The 27,124-nt window shown below is 54.6% G+C and overlaps 1 protein-coding gene across 8 annotated transcripts in view; it reads right to left on the bottom strand.

The window, feature by feature from the left end:
- Positions 1-22,184, bottom strand: part of SNED1 (sushi, nidogen and EGF like domains 1) — a 102,934-nt gene extending 80,750 nt beyond the window's left edge. For all 8 annotated transcript variants that reach the window (XM_054477239.2, XM_063648416.1, XM_063648417.1 and 5 more), the window contains exon 1: positions 21,747-22,184. In XM_054477239.2, coding sequence (XP_054333214.1) covers positions 21,747-21,959 — 213 coding nt within the window. In that variant the 5' untranslated portion in view covers positions 21,960-22,184. The remainder of the gene's footprint in view (positions 1-21,746) is intronic.
- Between the last annotated feature and the right edge of the window lie 4,940 nt (positions 22,185-27,124).

The following is a 27,124-nucleotide window of genomic DNA, read 5'->3' as shown; positions in this document are numbered from 1 at the left end:
TGCAGAAACTGTGGAGTCCAAGAGAAGGGAAGCCCTCTGGAGTCGAGAGGCCATTTCCCAGTCCAGCAGCAGCCCCTGCCCAGGGCAGGACCCCACTGCACTCCCTTTAAGGCGGGGTGGCTACTGGCCTGCAGCGAGCACTTGTAGAAGCAGAGCGTGACCCTTGTGGGCTCTGTGATTCACTGACCCGACACCCCCATTTTGGGGGTTTTAAACTTGAGCCCATAAGGGCAGCACCCAACAGGTCCTGGTGGCCTAAAGGAAATGGTATGTTCAAGAGTACCAAAGAGCCATCTTGGATTTGCAAGAAAAAATGGCAGCTACCCTTTGGGGAAGCTCACCTTCCGGTCCAGTGCCTGAAGTGAGCCACTGGCTCTGTGGGGTGCTCAAGTCACAGGGCCCCCGATGCCTGGGCCTGGTTCAAGGATGGTCCGGCTAAGCTGGAGCCTAATGGCGTCCCCTGGGCAGCAGCTGTCCTGCCCCAGCACCAATTCTGGGAGACAGCAGAAGACCAGTGAGTATTGGGGCTGGGCTGGAAGCTGCCACCCTAACCTTAGGATTCTTAAGGACCAGAAACATTGAAGTTTTACTGAATTTTGGTTGTTGCAAATGGTGTGGTCTGCCCAAGGACTAGCAGACTTTCTGGGAAGGGCCAGATCGCAAATATGTCTGGCCCTGTGGACCACATGTGGTCTCTGTTGCATATTCTTTTTTGTTCTTTTTGTTTTTGCAGCACTTTAAAAGTATTAAGAACATTCTTAGTTCACAGGTCATACACAAACAGGCCTTGGGTCAAATGTGGCCATCCATCCTTTGTGGACCCCTGCCTGGTTTCAAATCCCCACGGGGTTTGTGGGAGCATGGCTGAGCACAGGAGCACGGCTGAGCACACTCATTTACTTACTGTCTAGGGCTGCTTTTTCGTGACAACAGCAGAGACCCTATGGCCTGAAAAGCTGAAAATAGTCACTACCTGGCCCTCTACAGAAAAAGCCTGCTGCCCCAGTCTGCAGTCTGGTGTGCCACTTGGAAGACCACAGCCTGAGACACTAACACCCTCACATTTGGGGCCCGCTGGTGTGCAAACAAATCCTGGTCACTGATTTGACAGCCTGGGCCGCTCGTATAGGTGCCCACGGTAAGGGTGCTCTCTGATCGGACCGCGCTGCCTCTTGGATCCCTCTTGGGCCAGAAGTGGCCATGCAGCCATCATCGTGGACGAGGCAATGACAGGGACCCCGTGCTGCCTGTGTGAGCTGGCGTGCATGAGTCGGCAAAAGCAACTTCCACATACCAGGCTAAAGTCTCCTGACAGAAGCTGGCCTCCCTGCCTCACTGTGGGGCACGCCTGCCCCTGCCCCCAGGACCACCAGTGGGGTCTCCACTCTCCAGGTTATTGTGTTGCTGTTCCAGTTCAGTTAGCCTGCCCTGGCTACACCGCTGAGCGCTTTTGACTTTCTGGACAATTTGCATCTGACAGTGATGCTCCATTTGTCTCAGGTCACTCAGCCATGGGTCACTAATCACGTATTGATGGATATTCCAGGATCGCTCCCATCCACAGGCTTGTGGTATTTTCAAGCCCTAGATCAGCCTCCTCAAAAATCAACTCCGAAAGACTCCAGCCTCTGCCTCCCTGCCTGCTCCTGGTCCACACACTATGGGCATGTGCTCCTGGTCCACACACCATGAGTGGGCAGTCTGGTCCTGAACATGGTCATCCCATCCTCCAAAAGGGTTCTTCTCCGTTTGGCCGCCCTTTGGGTAATGACAGGACAAAAGGTGGGGCTTCTGCGGGGTGACACAGACCTACCTGGAAGCCTTGAGGTTTGGCCCTGACCGTTTCTGGGCCTGATAAGGCTCTTTCTCTGACAGCTGCCCCAGCCCACCTGGTTGGTTTGCTCTCCGGGCGGCAGCCCTGCCAAAAAGGGGCCTCAGGAATTCACTCAGCTCTGGTTCGGCCACCTGGGTTCTCCTGTGGGGCTGACACAGTCCTGAGTCATGAACATGTGGGTGGCTTGGTTGACGGCACTGCTAGCTGGGTTCACCTGCAGTGGTCCGCGGGTGCCAGCCTGGGAGCAGGGCGTCTCTGTGGTTCTCACACGGGTGCTCCTGCTGGCCTTGTGCCTGCACCGCCCTGTGACAGGTCTGGGTGTGAGTTGGGGACAAACTGGGGAAAGGTGAGTGAAAGTTCCTGGGATGTGCATTCTGGCTTCCTGGTTGAGGAAGGAGAGCACCAGTCCTGGCTCCTGACCAGGGACCACCTTAGACCCCGGGAGGTGCAGGGGGCTGAGTGAACAATGAATGTTCTTTGCCCCTTAAATCCAGCACCTGGCAAGGTGCCTCATGGCCCGCCTGAGTCAGGCTGCTGCTAAGCTGGCAACCTGACCTGTGCTGGGTTCCCCATCTCTGTCCTGTGGATCCAGGTGGTATCTGCACCCAAACATGCCCCCATGTAAGTGCATGTGTGGGCACGACCTTGCTTCCGTCTTGCTGACTTGAATTCATAGCTTCCCCATCATCTGAGTGCCTGAGGGTTACGTCGTGTATGGTGACCGAAGCTGCAAATGCGTGGTGACGTGGCAAAAAGACTCAACCAAATCAGCACAGCAGGGACCACGGCAAGGTGAATGGTGATTCTCAGACAGAGCGACTTGGGTTGCGTGTTACCTGGGAGGGAGTGAGCCTTGGAATGCCTCTCCAGTCAGGAAAGGGATCAAGGTACCCACCACCTTGGTTTGCCTGGAACTGAGGGGGTCTCCGGGACGAGACTTTCAATTCCGGATAAACCAGGATGAGTTGGTCATCGTAGCGGTAGCCGCTTTTTTGGCTTATTCATTGCCTCTGTAATTATTGACGGTGGCGTCAACAGAGCAGTCAAACTCCTTGCTTGGGCCACACAAGGATAACAGCCAGGCCTTAGACTGCATCCTGGCTCTCTCAAATTAGACCTACGGGGCTCTGCAGGACTCTTCACAGCTGGCTGTGCCTGGGCCCCTGAGGGTCATGGTTGAGGTCCCGCTGTGGGATTCCTGTGGACGGCAGCCTTCACCCACTTGCCATGGGAGGAGATCAGAAGGATTTGGTTCTGGCTGCTGGTGTGGCGTATACTGGTATGAACATTTGAGTTTGGCCAAGAATGTGTGGGGCTGAGGAGAGGCACTCAGCTGTGCCTCTGCACTTTTTTGCCAACTACAAGAGAATACAAGGCCCTGTCCACTCTTTGCCTGGGTCATTTCTTAGGGTTGTGTTTGCAGAGATCCACCTTGAGGGATGAACTGTCGCCTTGGCGGCGAAAAGCAGGCTTGCTATGGAACAGCCGCACTCCCCAGGCTCCATGTTTCTTGGTTGTGATGCAAACCCACTGTGCACGGCGTCTCCTTGGTCCCCACCACGCCGTGCTGGCAGGGCTCGGACAGCAACAGAACCCAACACAAACCACTCTTGCTACTTGCTGTGCCATGAGGCTCTAACATGACAGTCTCATGCTTTCTGCCAGCACCCATGAACCAGTAACAGGGCAACTTGTTAGTTTGTAAGAAGGGTACAATCCTGACATTTTATATAAAATGAAAAATTTTCTAGAAAAATGCAACTTGGCCGGGTGTGGTGGTCACGCCTGGACTCCCAGCACTTTGGGAGGCCAAGGTGGGTGGATCACCTGAGGTCGGGAGTTCGAGACCAGCCTGACAAACATGGAGAAACCCCACCTCTATTAAAAATACAAAATTAGCCAGGCATGGAGGTGCATGCCTGTAATCCCAGCTACTTGGGAGGCTGAGGCAGGAGAATTGCTTGAACCCGGGAGGCAGAGGTTGCAGTGAGCCGAGATCGTGCCATTGAACTCCAGCCTGGGCAACAAGAGCAAAACCTCTGTCTCAAAAAAAAAAGAAAGAAAGAAAGAAAGATGCAACTTATCAAATGTAAGTGGAAATAGAAAATGCAACTTTTTATATAATCATTAAATTGAATGAATATTCAAAATTTTCCCAGCAAGAAACTCTAGGTCCATATAGCATCACCAGTGAGTTACACCAAACATTCAAGAAATAATTACAGAGACACATAGACTCTTCTAGATAGAAAAATCCATTTTATGAGGCTACCATAACCTGGATACTAAAATTTAACAAAGACAGTACATGAATGAACAACTCCAGGCCAATTTCACATAAAGTTGCTAAAACCTTAGATGAATTATTAGCAAACTGATTCAGCAATATACAAAGAGGATAAATAATCCACCATGGGCTGGGCGCAGTGGCTCAAGCCTGTAATCCCAGCACTTTGGGAGGCCGAGGCAGGAGGATCATGAGGTCAGATCGAGACCATCCTGGCTAACACAGTGAAACCCCGTCTCTACTAAAAAAATACAAAAAGAATTAGCCAGGAGAGGTGGCGGGCGCCTGTGGTCCCAGCTACTCGGGAGGCTGAGGCAGGAGAATAGTGTGAACCTGGGAGGTGGAGCTTGCAGTGAGCCGAGATCGTGCCACTGCACTCCAGCCTGGGCGACAGAGCGAGACTCCATCTCAAAAAAAAAAAAAAAAAAAAAAAAAAAAAAAATCCACCATGACAGAGTTGGGCTTTTGTTAGGAACACAGCTATGCTTTACATCAGAAAACCAATTAATTTAATTTGCCAGTAAATTAACTTTATTAATTTAATTTGCCATTAATTTGATTAATTTAAATGACCAATTTAACAGATTAAAGGAGAAAATCATATTATCATCTGAAAAGGTATAGAGAAGGCATGGAATAAAAGTCAACGTCCATTTGTGATTAAAAACGCTGGGAATACGAGCAGAAGGCAGCCGGTAATCTGAAGAAGGCTTCAGACACACAAGCGCGCACATCGTACTCAATGCTGAACCTGGAACGCTTGCTTTTTGAGACTAGGAACAAGTCAGGGGTTCCACCAACACCACCGCTATGAGACGATTCACGGGAGCCTTCAGTCAGTGCAGGCACCAACACCACCGCTATGAGACCATTCACGGGAGGCCTCAATCAGCGCAGGCACCAACACCACTGCTATGAGACCATTCACGGGAGCCCTCGGCCAGTGCAGGCACCAACACCACTGCTATGAGACCATTCACGGGAGCCTTCAGTCAGTGCAGGCACCAACACCACCGCTATGAGACGATTCACGGGAGCCCTCAATCAGCGCAGGCACCAACACCACTGCTATGAGACCATTCACGGGAGCCCTCGGCCAGTGCAGGCACCAACACCACCGCTATGAGACGATTCACGGGAGCCCTCAATCAGCGCAGGCACCAACACCACTGCTATGAGACCATTCACGGGAGCCCTCGGCCAGTGCAGGCACCAACACCACTGCTATGAGACCATTCACGGGAGCCCTCGGCCAGTGCAGGCACCAACACCACTGCTATGAGACCATTCACGGGAGGCCTCAGCCAGCGCAGGCACCAACACCACTGCTATAAGACGATTCATGGGAGGCCTCAGCCAGCTCAGGAAGACACAAAAATGTGTCACAAAGTAAAATGAGTAGAAAGGAGCCCCACTGCTGCTGTGACTGAATGTGGATGTACAAACCCCAGGGATTCTGCACATAGATGATTTATCAAGATTCATAAGGGATTTTGTCAGGCAGTTGGATATAAAGTAAGAAAATGTAAAAAAATCAATTATAATTCTATGTGCCAGCAATAACCAGAAAATGAGATTAAAGAAAAGACACTATTTACAGTAGTGTGAAAAAATCAAGTACCTAAGAGTAAATCTAACAAAAGATGTGCAAGACTTCTCTGCACTCGATTCTGAAACCTTACTGAAAATGTTAGTCAACCTAAGTAAATCCAGAAATATGCCAGGTTCCTAGATTGCATGACTCAATATGGTAAAGGTATTCAGTTTTCCTCACATTGATCTGTATAGTCAATGCAATCCCAATAAATATCACAACAGGTGTGTGTATATGTGTGTGTAACTTGATAAGCCAATTCTACACTTTACGTAAAAATGCAAAGTCTAAAATAACCAAGACTGTCTTGTGAAAAGCAAGGTGGAAAGGCTTGTTCTAGGAGACGCCAGCCTTTCTCATCAGGCCACAGTAGCCCAACGCTCCTGGCTCAGGGACAGAGAAGCAAGAGGGAGAGCCCAGGAACAGCCACAACGGCGCTGGGGGTGTGGGGAGAGGCGGCTTTTCAACAAGGGTGCTGGCTCTGCTTTCCTTTCCTCCAAAAAGGAACCTGCGTGACTACCTCGGGCCCCACAAGAAGATCACATCCAGGTGTATTAGAGACCTGAGCATGAAGGACAAAATCAAACAGCTGCAAGACTGTTGGAAAGCAATATGGAGAATTTACTACAGTAAAATTAACACCTTCTGTCCACCCAAGGACGCCATTAAAGAGGATGAAACAAGCGCAGAATGAGAAAAGATATTTGCAACACTTATGACCTGGTGTTACCAAGAACCCCCACAAATCGGCGAGAAAGAAGATAACTCCGTAGAAAAGAGGGAAAACACTTGAATAGTCACTCCACAAAAGATGAAATCCAATGGTAAGTGAACATATGAGACTGACTCAGCCTCATTCATAGAAAAGAAAAGACCACGGTGACCTCCCACCATGTAGCTGCTCCATTTGCAGAAGCGTTGGCTGGGGTGTGGCCCTGGGGAGCATCCACACACAGCATATCCCACGGCTCAGAAATCCCCCTCCTGGGTGTGGACTCGACACAAATGTGGACTTGTGTGCACTGGGACATGCCTTCAAGAGTTTTCACAAACAGCATTATTAAGAGTAGTCTAGGCCTGGCGTGGTGGCTCACACCTTTGAGAGGCTGAGGCGGGCAGATCACCTGAGGCCAGGAGTTCGAGACCAGCCTGGCCAACATGGTGAAACCCTGTCTCTCCTAAAAATACAAAACTTAGCCAGGCGTGGTGGCACGCACTTGTAATTCTAGCTACTTGGGAGGCTGAGGCACAAGAATCACTTGAACCTGGGAGGCAGAGGTTGCAGTGAGCTGAGATCGCACCACTGCACTCCAGCCTGGACAAGACAGCGAGACTCCATCTCAAAAAAAAAAAAAAAAAAAAAAGAAAAGAAAAAAGAGTAGTCTTAAGCTAGGAACAGCCCCACCTAAAAAATTAAAAATAGAACTGACATATGGCCTAGCAATCCCACTTCTGAGCATATACCCAATGAAATGAAACCCGTATCTCATAGAATAGCTGCACTCCCATAAGCAAGATATAGACTCAACCTAAGTGTCTGCTGACGGATGAATGGATAAACAAAATGTGGTGTATATATACAGACATATGTATACACAAGGGAATATTATTCAGCCATGACAAAGAGAGGGATCCTGCCATTTGCAACAACATGGGTGAAACTGAAGGACATTATGCTCAGTGAAATAAACCAGGCACAGAAAGACCCTTATATGTGGAATCTAAAATAGCTGAACTCAGCCAGGTGTGGTGGCTCACACCTATAACTCCCAGCACTTTGGGAGGCTGAGGCAGGAGGATCTCTTGAGGCCAGGAGTTCAAGATCAGCCTGGACAACATAGCAAGACCCTATCTCTACAAAAAAAGAAAAATAAAAAAAATAGCTGGAGGTGGTGGTGCACGCCTATAATCCCAGCTACTAGGGGCAGGGGGGTGGGGCGGAGTGGGGTGTGGCTGGAGTGGGAGGATCACTGGAGCCCATGAGTTTGAGGTTACAGTGAGCTAGGCTCAGGCCACTGCACTCCAGCCTGGTGACAGAGCGAGACCCTGTCTCTAAAATAAAATAAATAAAATGAAAATTAAGTTGAGTTCATAGAAGCAGAGAGTAGAAGGATGGTTGCCAGGGGCTGAGGTGGGAAATGGGGAAATGTTGATTGGAGGGTGCAAACCTTCAGTCAGACAGGATGAGTAAGTTCTGGGGTCTCCATGTAGCGCATGGTGACTGTAGTTAACAGTACTGCTCGTGGCCGGGTGCAGTGGCTCACGCCTGTAATCCCAGCACTTTGGGAGGCTGAGACGGGCAGATCACGAGGTCAGGAGATCGAGACCATCCTGGCTAACACGGTGAAACCCTGTCTCTACTGAAAATACAAAAAATGAGCTGGGCATGGTGGCAGGCACCTGTAGTCCCAGCTACTCGGGAGGCTGAGGCAGGAGGATGGTGTGAATCCAGGAGGCGGAGGTTGCAGTGAGCTGAGATTGCGCCACTGACCTCCAGCCTGGGCTAAAGAGCGAGACTCCGTCTCAAAAACAACAACAACAACAACAAAAAAAACAAAAAGCAAAAAAAAAAAAACCCCCCAAAAAAAAAACAGTACTGCCTCGTTTAATTGAAATTTGCTAAGAGAGTAATCTTAAGTGTTCTTGTTACACACATGCACACACACGCAGTAACTGTGTGGTGATGGATATGTAGATTCATGCGATTGTGGTCGTCATTTCACAATGTGTAGGTATGTTAAATCACACAATTTTGTCTGTCAATTTTGTCTCAATAAGGCTGGAAAAATTCAATTAAAAAACAACAGTAGCAGCCCCAAATGTGTACCACTGTAAAACAAATAACCTGTGGTCTATTCATACAACCATACAGAGGTGATAATGAAGTAACACCACCACCAGAGATGTGGATAAGCCACCCTAAAAACACCAGGGAGGGAAAAAGGCGGGTGTGAGAAGGCGCTTTCACAGGCCGGAGGGGCTGCCTTGGGGTGGCGGCGCAGGGTTGGGGGTGGCAGTGTCTGCTCTCGGCCTGGCGGTGGGCCCACCAGGGTTTGCGTTACGTTTGCTCTTTTTTTGCACGTTTATGTTTTGTACCCTTTTTGGCATGTGTTTTGGAAAAAAGAGCTAAGGGTTAGAAGTGACAAGTGGTACCTCTGGGTTGGGGGAGAAGCATCTGGGGGCAGGAGGCCACTGTGGCCGAGGTCCCTGGGGCTGGGCCACCTGCCTGGTGTGGGGGACCTCCCTGCTCTGCCCCTCACCGCACCCCCAACGCTCTTCCTTAGCTGGCCCCACTCCCTGCTTGGCTTCTGAGCCGCTGCCCTGAGTTTTCTGTCAGCCTTTGAAGTGGGAGCCCAGCTTGCAGGTGTGTGGTGTGCAGAGGCCTCGGGCCCACCCGCCACCTGCCCCGCTCCAGCTTTCCTCTCTCCCCACCCCAGACAGCTGCTGCCCTCCCCGCTGGGGGCTGAGCCAGGAGGAGGCAGAACAAGCCGGCCCTGTCTCCTGCCAGGACAGCGCAGCGCCAGCACCGCAGTGCAGGGCAGGGGCCCGCGGGATTTCCTTTCTCCAGATGTGGACGTCCCAACGTCCGGTGGAAGGGGGGTAGTGGGCAAGGCCCAGGCCAGAGGGCCCAGGAGCTAGAAGCAGGGCAGGGAGCCATGCAGCAACCCCTCTCTTCCCAGCGCTGGGGTCCCTCTCCTTCTTCAGGGCTTGGAAAATGCTACTTCCCAAAAAGTGACAATTTTATTATTGTTATTTGCCTACTTGCAACAGCACCTTGTAAAACGTGTCATAGAGACGTGGAAAACAAGGAGAAAGGATTAGCCTGTCTCCCAGCCGACGTCCCCGTTCATGGCTAGGTGTGGACCTGAGCACTCGTAGAGGAACAGTGCGGGTTTAGTCCCTCGTCTTGACTTTGGGGGCGGCAATGCCAGCAGGCTGCCCAGCGCTGGCATCTCAGATAGCAGTGTTTGTCTGCTGGGGTCTGGGGCCTGAGGCCAGCCTGGCAGGCCTGCCCAGCGCCACTGGGACACTTGCAGAAATGTAACCACTCCATGTGCAAGGAGACCCAGGAGACCTGCCACCCCCAGGAAACCGGCCACCCCCAGGCAGGGAGGGAGGGCAGTGTGCTTGTTCTGGGTCTGTAGGGTAGAGACGCCGCAGCAGGCCCTGGCTGTGTCCCCCAGCACCCCAGCCCCTCCCTGTGGATCCCATCGTCCAGGGCCTCCCCGTGGCCACCCTCTGGTCTCCTTTGGGGTCACGGCTCTGCCTGCAGCCTGGAGCCCAGGCCTTGGATCAGTGCTGGCATCGCTCTCCTCCCAGCCAAGCACCGGCTGCTGAGAAAAACAAGACTGCCACCTGGACATCACAGTCCCAGGTGGGTGACAAAGGTCCTGGGAGGGGCTCACACACAGGCCACCTGGAAAAAGCTCTGCGTTGGACACAGCTGAGCACAGTGGGCACCCTGGTGAGTGCCCCACGCCCTGCCCTCACCCTCTTGTCTCAGGCTATGGTCAAGGCCAGCCAGCCTCACAGTGGCCTTGCCATGGAGGGGACGCTCTGACCCCTCTGACCAGGCTGAGATTCTTGGGCTGCTGGTCAGCTGCTAACTGGGGAGGCCCCAGGTCACATGGAACCTGGAGCTGCAGTGACTTGGGGACTTGGAGGAGGCTCCTTGCCCTCCTCCATCGGGGGCGGGGCTGGCCACTGGCACTCAGGGCTCTCCTGCCCTCAGGCACCCATGCCTTTCCTGCAGGACGGGGCTGACCCTCTGCTGGCTCAGGAGGAAGCACAGAGACGTGCTCCAGTGGCATTTCCGACTTGGATGAAAGCAGGAAAGAGCTGAAGCGTCTGGGGAGCCTCCAGGAGGTGACCTCGGGCTGAAAGTGCCAATATGCAACAGCCTGCTCCCCCGGACCTGAGCCAAGGGGCTGCTCTGAGCAGGGCAGGGTGGGCCTGGAGGGGAGCCAGGGACCCAAGAGACTTCCGAGGGCCCCAGGAGCCAGGAAGCAGCACCCTGGCTCTGCAAACGTTACATCACAAAGGGCGGCGCTGCGGTTCCCTGCTTTGACTCCTCTGCCAAGAGTGAAACAGCACAGCCTCGAGGTGTTTTAGAAGCTTGTTTTGAAAAATGTAGGCATGTCTTTTATTTCCTGGCAGCTTTCTGGGCAATTAGGATTCCTCCCACAGGCACAGTGGGGGCTGTGGGCCGGGGGATGGGCCAGGGGATGGGCAGGGCCTCTGGGGCTGAAGGGGATGATCTCCTGCTGAGCGGCCTCACGCCAGCCCTGAAGGGAAGGAGGCTGGCCCCTGGCCCAGCCACCGAGGGCAATATTGGGCTGGGCCTCTGGGGAAACACACATGGGACAGAAGCAGTCACCCGAGGGGGTGTTCCAGTGGGAGGGAAGAGAGCTACCACCAGGGAGAGCCAGGGTGACTTCCTGGAGGAGGGGACATCTGAGCTGCATTCAGCACCCGGACAGGGGAGGGGTAAGGGAGGGGTTCCCAGGACAGTGTTGATGCCATGTCCTCTCTCTCCTGCAGACTGAGGTCCTGGGTCTCCCTGTGGCTTCCCTGTCCCCATGGGGCCATGCCCCCAGTCCCCGTGCCCCTTCTCATGCCCTGTCCCTCTTGCTGTCCTCACAGCCTCTCCCTCTCCACCAGCCCCTCTGCTTCCTTGTGTTGACAGCAGCTCCTGCCTCCCGCTCCTTGCCTCACTTGCTCCCCACCTTGGCCAGGTGCTCCGCCAGTCCCTATGGTCAGCAGGGCCACAGCCCAATCCCCCAGAGGCCCCAGGGCATGCCTGGCCTGGGGGCAGTGGCCCCACACTGTCTGGGTGTCCACACCTGCCCTTTCCATCCATCGCCAGCCTGGGCCGCTGCCTCCTGGCCTCTTGAGATCTTGCTGCCTTCAGCCTGTCCACACCTCAGAGGGAAGGGCCTCCTCGCAGTCACCCTGCATCTCTGCAGTGGCCACTGGGCCACTGTCACCTCCAGCCACCACCATCAGAGATGTAATCTCGAGATGCAAGCCTGGTCTGTCCCCCACTCCCCACATACCTGAAAGTCTTACTCATGGGGACCCGTCACTCCTCCAGGACCCAAGCCCCATCCCCACGTCCTACCCCCAGTGAACCTCCAAGGCTGCCTTGCCTGCTCCACTTTGCCACCTCCAACCCACTCCAGAGCTGATGGCAGGAAATGTTTGCTGAAAGATGGGTTCAAGGGCCCAAGAGGCCGTGCCTGACCCTTGACAAGCTCCTGGACAAGCTCAGAGGACAGTGTGATCCTGGGCTGCCCTCCTGTGTGGAGGCATTGGGGTCAGGGGCCTGGGCTGGCCACAGTCCTGCTCCCACTTGGTGCTCCCTGACTGGCCCGCAGAGCCGAGAGGCGACTTCAGCATGTGCTGAGCCCCGGGCACCACGGGAGCAGGGCAGGGGCTGCACACAGCGGTATCTAATAACTGACACCTGCTGGCTGAATGAATGACTTGCCCTGCTTTGCAAAGAACCAGAGAATGGATGCCAAGGCACCTAGGTGTTGAGGCTGGTCCCCGTAGATGACGAATGGGGTGTCCCACCCGCCTGGTCCCAGACAGGCAGCAGTGTGACCAGGCCCGACCCTTCCAGCCTGTCCTGCCCTTGGATCTGCCCAGAGCCCCCACCCCCACCACCAGTCACAACACCAGGACACCTGTCTGGCCTAGAAGCCCACGGGCAGAAGGAGTGCAAGGAGTGCTATCGGCTGGGACCCTGTGGGGGCAGCTTGTCCCGGCCACCCCTTCATGGTAAATGGGAGGCAGGAGGAGACTGGAGCCTGCAGAGTAGGTTAGGTTAGGAGTGCCCTGGGTCACCATGAGCAGCCCTTGGAGGGAGGGGCCGTGCCTCCCAGGTGGGGCTCTGAGCCAGCCCCAGGAGCCCCTGGTCATGGCACTGACTCTGTTCCCCCACTTGGGATCTGCCCTGGGTGGTCTGCATTCCTGCCACGCCCCCAGGTGGCCCTGGAGCAGCACAGAAGCCTGTTTTGGAGACACACATGGTCCGGACCTGTCAGAACTGGGGAGCTGCCACCTCCGGGCTGCGCTCAGTGAGTCAGGTGGTACGGCCGCCTTCACCCACGGCAGGGTGTAACTGCAAATGCCCTTCTGGGCAGTGGCGGACAGAAGGGAAGTGCCCTGAAAAGCTCCCTGCCTTGGACCCAGTGAGTCCACGTGGGGCAGTTCATTGCAAGGGAGGGAAAGAGAGGGAGGCCTGCACGAAGGCCCGTGTAGGACAGACGCACATCGACTCAGGAGACTGAGACACCACAAAGGCCCGTGTAGGACAGACGCACATCGATTCAGGAGACTGAAACACCACAGAGCCAATAACTATCGACTGGTTAAACCAATCACAGTGTAGCCATAGAAAGGAATCTTGTATTGTCATGAAAAAGCATGCTTTCACAGAAAAGTTAGGGCATGGGTAAATGCTCGTCGTGTAACATTGAAAGAAATATGGAAAATAGAGACCCATATGAGATGGTAACCCGAAGTCTGTCTTGTAAAACCCTACCCTTGAAAACAAATAAGGAAGAACTTCACCAAAATGTTAAAAGCACTTATTTTTGGATGATGGAATTACGGATGTATCATCCCAATGATCAGAAGATGAACAATAATTTTTTACTGAGCAGCTTAGGAGCTAGCACTGTTCTGGAAGCTTGACAGCACGGCGAACAAAACAGACAAAAATAAATATATTTAATACTAAAAAAAGATGCATTGTTGCTCTTCTGTCTCCTTAAATCAGAGCAAGGGCACAATCAAGGTTTTGGACTGAAGGAACGAACAAATGAAGTAGTGAGTAAGTCAACAGTGAATGAATGCACCAAGTTTCTGTGGGGAGCTGCCTGGGAGAATGTGGTTTGGCCAGCTGGCCACTTCTCTGCCAAGAAGCTCTAGCTTCACCTTATCACCGAAAACTCAGGAGGATATGAGAATAAGCTGTAGACCTCATGACCCTCTGCCTCTAAACAAGGAGTATTTCCCATCAACAAGGATATTCTCTCATGTAAGCATACACAGTCACCCACAGCAGGAAATTTAACATTGATGCAAAGCTATCAATACTGTTTTCCCCTCATTTGTATGTTTCATCATTTATTTACTTATATATCAGTGTGAAGCCATGGATTTCTCCTTTGTTTAATAGATTAGAATCTGTTACTATCATTATTTGTTTTAATGCTCCAATTGTCCCAAACACTGACAGTGGGAGCCCCTTCTGGAGGGCCTCAGTGTCCTTTTGATCCATCTCCATCCTTCTCCTTGTGCTTCCTCACTTTATGGCACAACAAGATGTTCCAGGCTCATCTTGCACTTCTCTTGCCACGACCCTAGGATCTCCAAGGCACCCTGGTTCTTTTTAGTAGAGACTGGTGTTTAGCAGCCAAGATCTGAGCATGGAAGTGCCCTTTGCTATTGAGGTATTATTGCTTCCATTTCTCTCAGTGGACAGAGCTAGGAACTGTGGATGTAGGTAGACGCACTGATGTATATACCCGTGTCTACACCCATCTGTCATAATACATACACGGAAATACATGCTATGAGGTTATACTGATATGCTGAAGTCAAATCTAACACAAAGCCACAGGTTTCATTTGATGTTTCCTCCTTTCCATATCTGCAACTCCTATCTTCAAGAGAAGCTCACACCATTCTCAATCTATTTACTCATTGGCTCAACAGCCTCAACATTTCCAACCCATACCACTGTGGAAAACAGTGCTACACATGGAGTTTCATAATTGTTCACCATTCTTTTCACTTTTGTTCACAGATATATAGTCAAAGTATTGTATTAAAAAGTACATGCTGAAATTAGTAGACAGTAATTTTAAAGCAATTATTATAAAGATGAAAAATATGCTCAGGATAGAAAAGGAAACATCAACATAATGAGGGGAGAAATGAAAAATGCAGAAAAGATCCAAATACAACTTACATGAGTAAAAAGTGAAATAGATGAAACAAACATACTCTGAATAGGATGAATAGGTTAGACCATGTAGGAAAAAAGACCAGTGAATTTGAAAACATAACAATAGAAATATTCAAAATAAAGGACAGACAAAAAAGACTTTAAAAATAACAAAGCCTCATTCTCAATGAACTCTAGGACAATAGTAAGAAGTTTAATGTACATACAATTTGAGTCTTCAAAAGAGAGGAGAGAAAGGACAGAAAAAATATGTGAAGATGGCTGAGATTTTTTTCAAATTTCATGGAAACTATACACTTACAAATCATGAGTCTTAATGAAACCAAGCAGAAGAAATATTTTTAAAGCCCTACAACAATACACCTAATAACCAAATTGCTGAAAAGCAGTGATAAAAAGAATATCTTAAAAGGAATCAGAGAAAAAAGATGCATATGCAGAGGAACAAAGATGGGAACGACAGCAGACTTCTCATCAGAAACTATGCCAATCAGAAGACGACAGAGCAGCATCTTCAAAAAATTTAAAACACAAACAAAATCCAAAGTCAATCTGGAATTCTACACCCACCCAGCAGAGCTATCTTTCAAAAAATGAAAATAAAGAGATTTTCAGATTTTAAAAAAACAGAGATAATTTATGCCAGCAGGTCTACACTATAAGAAATATTAGAGGAAGTCCTTCAAGCAAAAGGAAAATGATATAAAAATGGAAATCTGGGCCAGGCATGGTGGCTAAGGTCTGTAATCCTAGCACTTTGGGAGACTGAGGTGGGCAGGTCACTTGAGGCCAGGAATTCCAGATCAGCCTAACCAACATGGTGAAAACTCGTCTCTACTAAAAATACAAAAATTAGCTAGGCATGGTGGTGGGCACCTGTAGTCCCAGGTACTCAGGAGGCTGAGGCAGGAGAATCATTTGAACCCGGGAGGCAGAGGTTGCAGTGAGCTGAGATCATGCCACTGCACTGTAGCCTGGATGACAAAGTAAGAATCTGTCTCAAAACAAAAACAAAAACAAAAACTAAACTAAACTAAAATTTAAAAAATAAAATTTTTTTTAAAAAAGAAATCTGGACCTACACAAAGAAATGAAGAAGACCGGAAATAGTAAATATGTGGGTAAATATAAAAGACTTTCTAATTTTTAATCTCTTTAAATGATAATTGACTGCTTTAAAGAAAAAAAAAACATTGGCCAGGCATGGAGGCCTGGCCAAGATGGTGAAACCCCGTCTCTACTAAAAAAAAAAAAAACTAGCTGGGTGTGGTGGTGGGCGCTGAGGCAGAGAATTGCTTGAACCTGGGAGGCGGAGGTTGCAGTGAGCCGAGATCACGCCACTGCACTCCAACCTGGCGACAGAGTGAGACTCCATCTCAAAAAAACAAACAAACAAAAAGTTAACAGTGCATTATTGGGTTTATAACATGTGTAAAGTAATATATATGACAACAATAGCATGATGGCCAGAAGGGAAATGGATGTATGCTGTTATAAGGTTATTATATCATACTTGAAAGAGTATAATATTATTTGAAGGTAAAACTATGTTAAGTTAAAAATGTGTTTTAAATCTAGAATAATCACAAAAAAATTAAATCAGAGGTGTAGGTAATAAGCCAGTAGTACAGATAATATGAAATCATTTTTAAAAATCCAAAAGAAGAAACTATGGAGAACAGATGTAACAAATAGGAAGATGATAGGTTAAAATTCAACCATATTGATAATTACATTAAATGTAAATGGTCTAAAACACTATAATTGAAAGGAAGAGATTTGTCAGGCTGGATTAAAAAAAATCAATACTACACTTCTTTTTTTTAGCATTTACAAGAAAGAGGATCAAGGCCACAGTCATTAAGGTGTGGTAAGGGTTTTGCTGAAGATTTCACAGGAAGCCAGAAGAAGCCACAACAAATGCTCAGACTGCAGTTTTATCAGTGTTGTGCCCACGACCTACACACATCTCCTTTCTTCATGGCTCCCCTGTTGGGATGTGGGGATCATTTTGTGCCTCAAGCAGAGGCCAGCCTCACCCTCAGGCTCATCCCCACTCCAGGATCTTCCCCTCCAGACATGCATCAGCCTCTCTCCTTCCTCACATAGGACAGCCTGGCCCTGTCCAGCCCAGGGGCTTCCAGCCCTATTCCAGCTCACTCAGCCAAGAAAGGGCTCATCAGAAACCAGAGATGTTAGAAGGCAGAGGGCAGTATAAATGATAACCAACGTTTTTTCGGTCACCTTTACAAATTGCTGCTCCTGTGTGCAGCCTTATGGCTTCTCATGGCCCATCACACACAGAAGTGTCACAGACAACACTTCATGTCAGTATCACACAAACTGACCTGTCTTCCCTGTGAGCCTCTTCTCTAAGCAGGTCACCTGAAGAGGTGGGGCAGTGCAGACAGAGACTTTCCTTATGGGGCCCAGCATGCAGCCAGGACCCCCTACCACACTACCATGTTCCAACAGCTGTGCCTGTGCCATGGGTCAGGCCAGTCCTGGGAGGGAGCCGGCCGTGGGCTGAGGCTGAAGTGTGCAGGTCCTGCATCTCTGTGTGGAAAAGCTGACTCCCAGGCTAAGACTCACCCTGTCAGGGAAGGTGGGACTGCTTCTGCTTTGGGGAACACATGGTGCAGAAATGTGCTGGTGGCCACCACCATGAGCCCACCATGTGGATGTGGCACAGGAGGACTCACTGCTCAGGGTGCAGGCATCTTGCCGCATGCATCCTCTGGCCTCAGCAGGGGTGGAAGAGAGAGTCCTTCGCTGGGGCACCACCATCACTGCAGCCCCAGGCTGTCGTCTGAGGCCTATTCTGAGCCCACCACCAGAATGGTGGCATGAGGATGGATGTGGTCCCTGCCTTCATGGGGTGCACAACCCAACACCTCCCAAACAAGAAAACTAAGGAGCAACCCAGGTGAGGTCAGAACCAACAAGCTGCAGTGAGCACAGAGGGCGGGGCTGGGGGATTGCCTGAGCCGGGGGGCCCGGGTGAGGGCGGAGAGGGGCAGGGAAGTGTAGCAGGGATTCTAGCAAGGAGAGACAGGATCCCACTGGTGTTTTGTACGGCTCCCTTGGCCACTCTGCACAGAGGAGGGCAGGCTGGAGGGAAAGGCCAGGAGCTGGAGGTCGGCAGGGGGGCGCCGCAGGTGTCCAGGCAAGTGGGGATGGAGCTTGCGTCGGGAAGGTGACAGCTGGGAAGTGGTCCAAGTAGAGACGCAGGCGGAGCTGCTGCTGCTGCTGTGGAGGGTGAGGGAGACGAGGGAGGCATTGGGGAGGCTCTCAGGGGTTCACTCAGGGAGATGGTTGGGGGCCAGGGAGGAAGCAGGACTTCTGTTTGGGTCCCACTGAGTTTGGGGTGGCACAGTAAGAGGCAGCTGGACGCAGGAGTCTGAAGGCCCCTGAATCTGCATTCTGAGCCTCGGTTTCCTCATCTGCACTGGGCGTGACTGTCCTGTTCCATCCTCTCAGGGGCTGCCTGTGAGGTCCAGGCAGATCACAGCTGTCCTGGGCTCATGGCCTTGACCTGGAGTCATCAGGCTCTTTCACTCCAGCATCCTCCTTGACTCCAGCCCCATTCCACTTCCCCAGGATCCCCTTCCATCTGCTTCCGCCACACCCAGGCAGCAGCAAGAAAGGAGTGCTGATGAGGGGCAGGACCACCTTGGCCAAGCCCACAGCAGGGGGTGGGCCAGCCCTGGAACCTCAGTGAATAGGGCAGCCAAGGGGAAGCCCAGGACCCTCCTCCCAGCCAAGGGGCTCCTGCATTTGCTGGGGTGTTTCATGAGCTCAGAAAAGAGCAGAGATGGCAGTGATTTCTCCCCACATGTCTGCTCCCAGATCCGCTCATGCGCAGGCCTCGGTCCCACTGAGACAGTCCCTGTGGGTCAGGGTGGATTTTCCAGATGGCTTGGAGCTGGCGACCACACAATCGTGACAGTGATGGGGTGGGTCACAGGTATGACCTGATGGGGGAGCTTCACCACACAGATGGGGAGACAGAGGCTCAGGGAGGAAATGACCAGGCAAAGGTCACAGGCTGTATGTGAACTCCCACACCACAGCAGCTGCCCTGGGCTCTGTGTTCTGGGAGGGGTAGGGCCGGGACTGTGCTGGGATGGTAATGTTGTGCAGAGCCAGCAGAGTTGGGGTGTGGCACCAAGCCTCAGGGCACAGAGTGGGGGTTTGGCCAGCACCAGCGAGGGTCAGTCTGACTGTCCACATTCCTCCTTCTTGCCTGTGGGCTCTGCAGGGCATCACCCACTCTTGACCCTCAAACCCTCCCTGCCTCTGCTCAGGGCTCTGTCGGGGGTCCTGATGCCAAAGAAACTGAGATCCTCCCATGGCCCAAAGACCATGCCGTGGATGGGGGCAGCGCTTGGAGCCAGGGGCTTCAGTGAGGGGGCACCAGGAAGATTTCCTCTCTCATTCCCTGCACCTGCCCCTAGGAAACCACTCCACTTGCACAGGCCCCACGAAGTGCGGCAAGCTCCGTCTTAATGCAGACACTGGCAGTTCCTGCAAGGCAGGATAGTGGCAGCGTGCCACACTCCTCAGCGCGCCACACTCCTTGGCTGCATTATCTTTGTCTGTGTATAGAACCTTAGCAATAAAATGCACTTTCAACACTTTTCAGAGCCTTATGACTTACCACACACATACAGCTACTATGACATGAGAAAGAAGCAGAACGATGGGTCCCTTCTGGAAAGGGAGCCACTCCATGTGTGGCAGAGATGTCTTGCTAGGGCCGTAATCCATGCGCTATTTCTGATGAAGACAGAAGAAGCACCCATCTCATGCAAGAGCACTTCTAATTTCTACCTGTGACTTGCGGGCAGTGTCAGAGGGAGGCACATTCATTCATTCAGACAACAAGCCTACTCTTGGTCAAGCCACGGGCTGGGGGCGGAGGAGTGCAGAGGTCACTGCAGTGGGATGCGGGCTGGAAGGTCCTGGCTGGGCCTGACACGGGAGTCTGAGTCCAGGGCCAGCAGACACGAGGCCCCTACAGACTGGAGCTGGACAAGGGCCAGGGCCAGGGGCCTCAGAAGAGGGTCCGCTCGGCCTGGGTGGGCACGGGAGGCCCCAGGCAGGTCCACTTCCTTCAGAACAAATACCTCCCTTCTTTCCAACTGGCTTCAACCCTAACCTGCTGCCAAGCACCCCTTTCTCTCTCCCTCCTTGACCACAGAGCCCTCACAGTTACTTCAGGCAAGGTGTCCTGGGCAACGCACCCTCAAGAATCCCGCTAAGCAAACAGAAAGGTGAAGTGTGTCCACATCGGCAAATGTTTTTCAAATAATATCTTTGTTTCACGAAAAAGCTCTGATGGAGATAAATGTTTTGTTAGCAGCCAGAAGGTTCATTTCTGACGAAACCCTTGTTTTCCTAGCAGATCTTCCCACGTTAGAGCTGTTTCCCCCAGTTGCTCTGGCAAGGGCAGATGTTTTTGGTGAGGCTGTTAAGTGGGTTAACCATTTTAATAATATTTTCACCTGTGACTGTGAGTGGGAAAGCTGAGCCTGGCCCAAATGCTTAAGGAGCCTCGAGTTCTGTTCGGATGGTGCCAATGTGAGTGTCCCATACCTCAAGTGGACAGGCCTCCTCCAGCTCGGGCCAACGCTGAGCACCATTCTGTCCTACCCACTTCGTACTTCCAGGAGTCAGTCCTGTTCCTCTGTCCAAGTCCTGGTCCAGAGGGACTTTCAGGGGGTAGCACCGACAGCATGGCTGCCCCTCCCACCACAGTCAGGTCACCCAGTGCTGCCACCGAGGTGGGGAGGCCTTCCTGAGCAGGTGGGGAAAACGCAGTGGGCGCTGTGGATGGTGTTGGCAGTTGTGGGGTGGGAGGCGCACTAGAGGGCATATGGTGGAGGAGGCCCTGTGGATGGAGGTGGGGAGGGATGATGACAACCATGCAGAGGATGTGGATGGTGATGACAGGAAGCTGGGGACCATGGGGAAGGTGGTGGTGGAGGCAGTGCTGCTGGTGGTGGGGTTGAAGGAAGTGGTGTTGATGGTGGAGTTGGCAGTACAGGTGGTGTTACTCCGGGCAGCACAGATGGCAGAGGCGATGTGGCTGGCAGTGGGTTGAGGCTGGAGGTGGGCGAGGGTGTGGGAGGTCTGATGGTGGAGGTGGCAGTGGTGATGGAGCTGGAGGGGACTCTACTTGAGGCTGGCCCAGCAGTTTTCTAGATATGATCTGGGGTGTTTCGGGGAGCCACCAGGTACCAGTGCACCGTGGCCTACTCCGGGCGAGTGCTCCATGCAGTTACCAGGTGCATTTCATTCCCTGGGCTGCCGTAAGGGCTTGGCCTATGGTCACACTCTGGGAGACATGCAGACAGAACTGGCACTCGGGCCTGTTCCTTCAGCTGAGCTGAGCTTGCTGTCATGAGTCCCTGGCCCCAGGAGTCCCACTGGGAGTCCTGTTTGGAGAGTCTGAGCCTGAGCGGCCAGTCCCCGGACTGCGGAGAGGAGGGCAGGGAGGGGCAAGCCTGTTGCTAGCCTGCCTAGGAGGGTCTGCGAAGAAGCAGGCCTTGCCCTGAGCGCCTGGGCAAGGGGTCCAGCCTCCTGGCTCTGGGCCGCACTGGCGTCCACGGGGGGCGGGGCTGAAATGGCCCAAGGAGGGGCTGCAACCTTCGCAGGCCAGGCGCCCCACCTGGGAAACTGAGGCCCGGGAAGCCCGTGCCCACGGCCACATTGCCATGTGTTGAAAACCAGGGCAGTACCAGGGCCCTCTGCTCTCCCCTGGGAATCAGGCGCCGGGAAGACGCGCTCGGCAGGGGCCGGGGCGCCGCGCTCCACTCGCCCCCGCCTCGGTGCCCGGCGGCTGCCGCCCCCGCCCCGCCCGCGCGCCTCTCCCGCGGGCCGCTGTCCGGCCTTGGCCGCCGAGGAGGAAGCGCTGTCCTCATTCCACCTCGGGCCGCCCCGGTGCCAAGTGGCTGGCGGCGGCGGCGGGAGTCCGGGCCCGGCGGGCAGCGGCCGGGGCGCAGCGCCCTCCCCTCCCGGGCGCCCCGCGAGCCCGGGAGTTACTCACGTAGAGTCCGGAGTGCTCGGCACCGAAGAACGGGAAGGGCACCGAGAGCGGCCGCAACCCCGAGCCGCCGTCGTCCTGCTTGGGGGTGACGGCGTCGCCGCGCTCGGTGCCGAACGGGTAGAAGTCGGCGAGGGCCACCGCGCCGCGCACCCCGCGCGCCCCAAGCCCCAGGGCCGCGGCCACCAGCAGCGCCCAGGCGACGCCGTGCCGCATCGCGGGGGTGTGCGGGCGGGACGGGGCGCGGGCGGAGCAGGGCGCTGGGGGACTAGGCTGCGCGCGGGGGTGGCCGGCAGGGCCAGGCGGGGTGCGGGGAGCGCGGGCGCGCCCGCTGGCCGCGCCGTCGGGGGCTCAGCGTCCCGCGCCCGTTCGGCCGGGCGGCGCTCTCGCCGCAGCTCCGCAGAGGAAAGCGCCGGGCGGGACCGCGTTCGGGGCCAGCCCCGCCCCTGGGGCCACGATTTAAATATCCAGCCCGGCGGTCACTCGGGGGGGCGGGGACATGCAAATCAGGGGTCTCTTAAAGCGCCAGGCCCCGTGGGAGGGCGCGGGCGCGCGGGGAGTTCAGTCCCCTGGCGTGGGCACAGGCAAGGTGAGGGCTTTGCGGGCGCGCGCCCTGTGGTGGGGCCATGCTCTGTCCCGGGTCCCTACCCTAGTGGAGGCTCCTGGGCCCTCAGAGCCGTCCTGGGACAGACCCGTGTCCCTAAGGCCTGAGACGCTGGGCCCGCCCTGAAGGCGTGTCATCACGCGGGGGGCGGGAGGGGCACCCTGGCCGGGCAGTGCCTGGATGAACCCGTTCCGTGCTGCCCCCTTCCCAGCCCTGAGCATGGGGACGCCAGGCTTCCAGCCACAGGGGCAGGCTACTCCCGGAGCCCAGTCCCTGCCTGGGTCTGTGTGAGGAAGAGCCCGGGCCGGAGACTTGGAGGCATGGAACAAAGTCTTTGCATCTGCGTGGCCACATCAGGAGAAATTCCTGGGAGGCTCAGGACCTCGGGGGCGACCCCTGGGTAAAGCAAACCCTCCGTGGGGAAGACTTACCCACTCAGGCCCTGGGCGCGAGCGCGCCCATGACACCGGCCTTGGCAGGTGGGGGCAGGACTCTGAGTCCCAGTATTTGAACTCAGGGTCCCTACCCTGTGGCCTGCCAGCCCTCCCCCCTGTCTCTTGGGTTGCTGGCCTGGGCATTGCTCTGTGCCTGTCTGTCCTTCCTCAGGGGCTCAGCCGGGACCACCTCTATGTCCCCAGGCCCATGGCAGGGTCTGATTCCTGGAACTCACCCGGCCCACCGTGGTCTCTTCTCTTAGATCCTGGTGTTGGGTGATGTTGGCTGCGTGCCACACTGGGGCTCCCAAAGATAAGAGTGCACCCCTCGAAGACAAGCAGGAAAGGCCGGGCTGATGGTAACTGCATCTACCACTGAGGTGCTGGGTGGTTTTTTGTTTGTCTTTGCGTTTGTATCTTCTGAAATGTCTCAAGTGAGCACGTGTTGTTTTTCAGTGAGAGCCAGGCACAGTCAATGTTATTTTTAAGAAGCAGTGGAGGGTTCTCTGCGTGTGACTGGGTGTTGCTGGTTCTCACAGATCCTGCACTTGGTGTTTTCATTCAGAGGTTCATGACCCTTTAGACTTGGTGTCAGGGCCAGGTGCAGAATTGTTAAGGAGGAGCTGACCCTGCACTGGCACGCCCCTGAGAGTGAGCACCTCCTGAAAGCTTGCCCCTGGCGCCTCTCCCACCCTGCATGGGGTGGCAATTCTGTCTGCAGAGAGGCAAACTGAGCCTGGGAGGGGAAGGGCTCTGTCCCGCAGTTAGCCCTTAGGTCACGGTCCCAGGTTTCAGAGCTCCAGGACAGCAGCACAGCCATGGTTCCAGGGCCAGGAAGGTCAAGGCCTCCTGTCTTTGGAGGGAGGCACCAGAGAGGGCGTGGAACTGTAGAATCCCTACTTGCGGCCGGCTCTCGGTGAGAGCCTGGCAAGGAAAGACACATCTCCATGCACATGTACACACGTCCACGCACACATGCATACTTATTCACACGCATGGAGGCAGCATATGCACATACATGGGGCCTCAAGAATATGCTTTAACCCCTTCCTCAGCCCAGCCCTGGCCTCGCTGGTCAGGGAGGGCTGCTCCCACCTCTCGCTGGCACAGGCCGTGGGGTCAGGACAAGGCCCCATGTAGCAGCCTTGGGAACAGAGCTGCCAGGCGTCACCGTGGCGGGAATCAGGGAGAACGCTTTTCTATTTGTCTTTTTTCTAGAAAAACCTGGCAGCCCTCTACCCTCTTTTCAGTGTATTTGGGGCCTGGCTGGAAGTCCCTTCCCGTGAGTTTGCGAAGGTGGGAGGTGGCAGTGCCAACCCCAGGGCAGGATTTCTCCACTGAAGAGGTGTTGTCATGGGGACGTGAGGCTTTGAGCCCCACTAGGGCTGGCCCACCTCCTGCCCTGTCCCTGCTACCCATCCACTTCCCACCACATGCTCCTGTTCTGCTCTCAGAGCCCAGCCTGGGGTGCTGCCTCCCAGCCAGCTGCCCAGGCCAGGCGCCCTTCTCGCCACTGCTGACCTTCTCTTGAGCACACAAAACAGGAGCCTGGGTAACAACCCATTTCTGGGCTGGGTTTGGGTCAACTTGGGGGCAGGGCTGCCCAGGGCCCAGGGCACCTTGGGGCACACAGTGGCACTCAGTGGCTGCACTGAGTGGAGGCCTGTTTCTCCAGGTGGGTGGGCTGGTGGGCCTCACGGGGGTCGCCGAGCAGTGTTGGAAACGCTCAGGCCCGTCCTCGTCCCAGAGAGTCAGAGCTCATGGGCCTGGGGAGTGGCTGGCAGTGGGCCAGACCCTGGTCATGGCCCAGAGAGGCCACACTTCCTCGGGCCTGTACCCTGCTCACCAGCCTTGGCCTACGCCCTGTGCAGATTTTCAGCCGGGCGTGGGGAGCTGGGGGTTAACACAAGGCCCCGCTGCTGCTGGGCATTACATTTCATTAAAAACACACACAAACACACACACACACACACACACACACACACACACACACAACTCTGCAGGCAAAAAAGAGAAAAAAATGCTTTTTTCAGGTGCTAAAAATATTATCAGGAAATACTTTTCAGCAATGTGCTGTTTTAGGCTCCCCTCTGGACTCAAGGGCGCCTTTGTCTCTGCCACAGAAAATCCACATTTATCAAAACCAAAATTGTTTTATCAAGCAGGCTCATGTTCTGTGGCCAGGAAACCTGAGCCTCCCCAACCGGCCTGTGACATTTTAATTTAGGGCCTGAGCGTGTGTGCAATTTAGATGGGGTGCCCCGGGAGCTGCCCTCAGGATGCCCCAGGACTCGGGGCTCCACGCAGGCCAAGGTGGGGGTGCCCTCCCCAACCTGCACCTGGTCGGCTGGGCCTGTTTGGTCCTCACAGGGTAGGGGTGGGAGATCCTGGGGGTTCAGGCCTGAGCTGCCAGGGGCAGGGGCTGGCTGGCTGTAGCCCACCCTAACTTTCTCTCCTTCACTCCCAGAAGTGGCAGGTGGAGTGCAGGTCCCCTGCCCCAGAAGCCCCGATCCCAAGTAAACCTCCACATGTTCCAGAATGAGGCCAGGAGGTCACAGGGACCAAGGGCCGCTCCACCTGCTCACCTGGTGCTGGTTGGGGTCTTGGTGCAGTTGGCCCCTGAGGGAGTGTGGGGGCCACGCAGCCTGCCCTGTACCTCCTCTTCTCATACACACAGAGCCGCACACACATTGACTCCCATGATGGGACTTCTGTGGTTGATCTTAGGGAAACGATGGGACCGGGGTTCAACACTTCCTTCCCAGGATGTTCACTGCTGCGCGGGCTCAGGCATCGGCTCTCCCTGTTCTGGGGGTGACGAGACCCTGCCTCCCGTTGGGAGACTTGTCCATCTCCTGAGTGCCCAAGACAGGACAGAGCCCCATTCTCTGTGGGCTCCAGGATGGCAGGGACAGCCAGCAGTGGAGGGACACTCAGGCCCAGGGTCCTCCGATGCCCCGGAACTTCTGCAGCAAAAAAAACCATGCTCTGAGACGTTTTTAGTGATTCGGGAAACTCTTAACGGTATTGTGTCAAGCAAAAGTTTTAAAAAATAGTACTCTCGCTCCTCTCCCTCTCCCTCTCCCTCTCCCTCTCCCTCTCCCTCTCCCTCTCCCTCCCCTTTCTTCGGTCTCCCTCTACTTCTTTTTTCGGTCTCCCGCTGTTATCGAAGCTGGACTGTACTGCCATGATCCGGCTCGCTGCAACCTCCCTGCCTCGGGCTCCTGTGATTCTCCTGCCTCGGCCTGCCGGGTGCCTGGGATTGCAGGCGCACGCCGCCACGCCTGAATGGTTTTTGTATTTTTGGTGGAGACGAGGTTTCGCCGTGTTGACCGGGCTGGTCTCCAGCTCCTGGCCTCGAGTGATCTGCCTGCCTCGGCCTCCCGAGGTGCTGGGATTGCAGACGGAGTCTCGCTAACTCAATGCTCAATGGTGCTCAGGCTGGAGTGCACTGGTGTGATCTCGGCTCGCTGCAACCTCCACCTACCAGCCTCCTGCCTTGGCCTCTTAAAGTGCTAAGATTACAGCCTATGCCCCGCCGCCACCCCATCTAGGAAGTGAGGAGCATCTCTGCCTGGCCGCCCATCGTCTGGGATGTGAGGAGCCCCTCTGCCCGGCCGCCCTATCTGGGAAGTGAGGAGCGCCTCTGCCTGGCCGCCCATCGTCTGGGATGTGAGGAGCGCCTCTGCCCAGCTGCCACCCCGTCTGGGAGGAAGTGAGGAGCGCCTCTGCCCGGCTGCCCCGTCTGGGAGATGAGGAGCACCTCTGCCCGGCCGCCCTGTCTGGGAGGTGAGGAGCACCTCTGCCTGGCCACCCCTTCTGGGAGGTGAGGAGCGCCTCTGCCCGGCCGCCACCCCGTCTGGGAGGAAGTGAGGAGCGCCTCTGCCCGGCTGCCCCGTCTGGGAGGTGAGGAGTGCCTCTGCCCGGCTGCTATCCCGTCTGGGAGGAAGTGAGGAGCACCTCTGCCCGGCTGCCCCGTCTGGGAGGTGAGGAGCGCCTCTGCCTGGCCGCCACCCTGTCTGGGAGGAAGTGAGGAGCGCCTCTGCCCGGTTGCTCCATCTGGGAGGTGAGGAGCGCCTCTGCCTGGCCGCCACCCCGTCTGGGAAGTGAGGAGCGCCTCTGCCCGGCTGCCACCCCATATGGGAAGTGAGGAGCGCCTCTGCCCAGCCGCCCCTTCTGGGAGGTGAGGAGCGCCTCTGCCCAGCCGCCCCGTCTGGGAGGTGAGGAGTGCCTCTGCCCGGCCGCCCCGTCTGGGAGGTGAGGAGCGCCTCTGCCTGGCCGCCACCCCGTCTGGGAGGAAGTGAGGAGCACCTCTGCCCAGCTGCCCCATCTGGGAAGTGAGG

This window comes from Pongo pygmaeus, chromosome 11 (assembly GCF_028885625.2).
Source record: "Pongo pygmaeus isolate AG05252 chromosome 11, NHGRI_mPonPyg2-v2.0_pri, whole genome shotgun sequence".
NCBI classification, from domain to species: Eukaryota; Metazoa; Chordata; class Mammalia; order Primates; family Hominidae; genus Pongo; species Pongo pygmaeus.
Note: the sequence above shows the minus strand (reverse complement) of the source record. Positions and strands in the feature narration are given on the sequence as shown.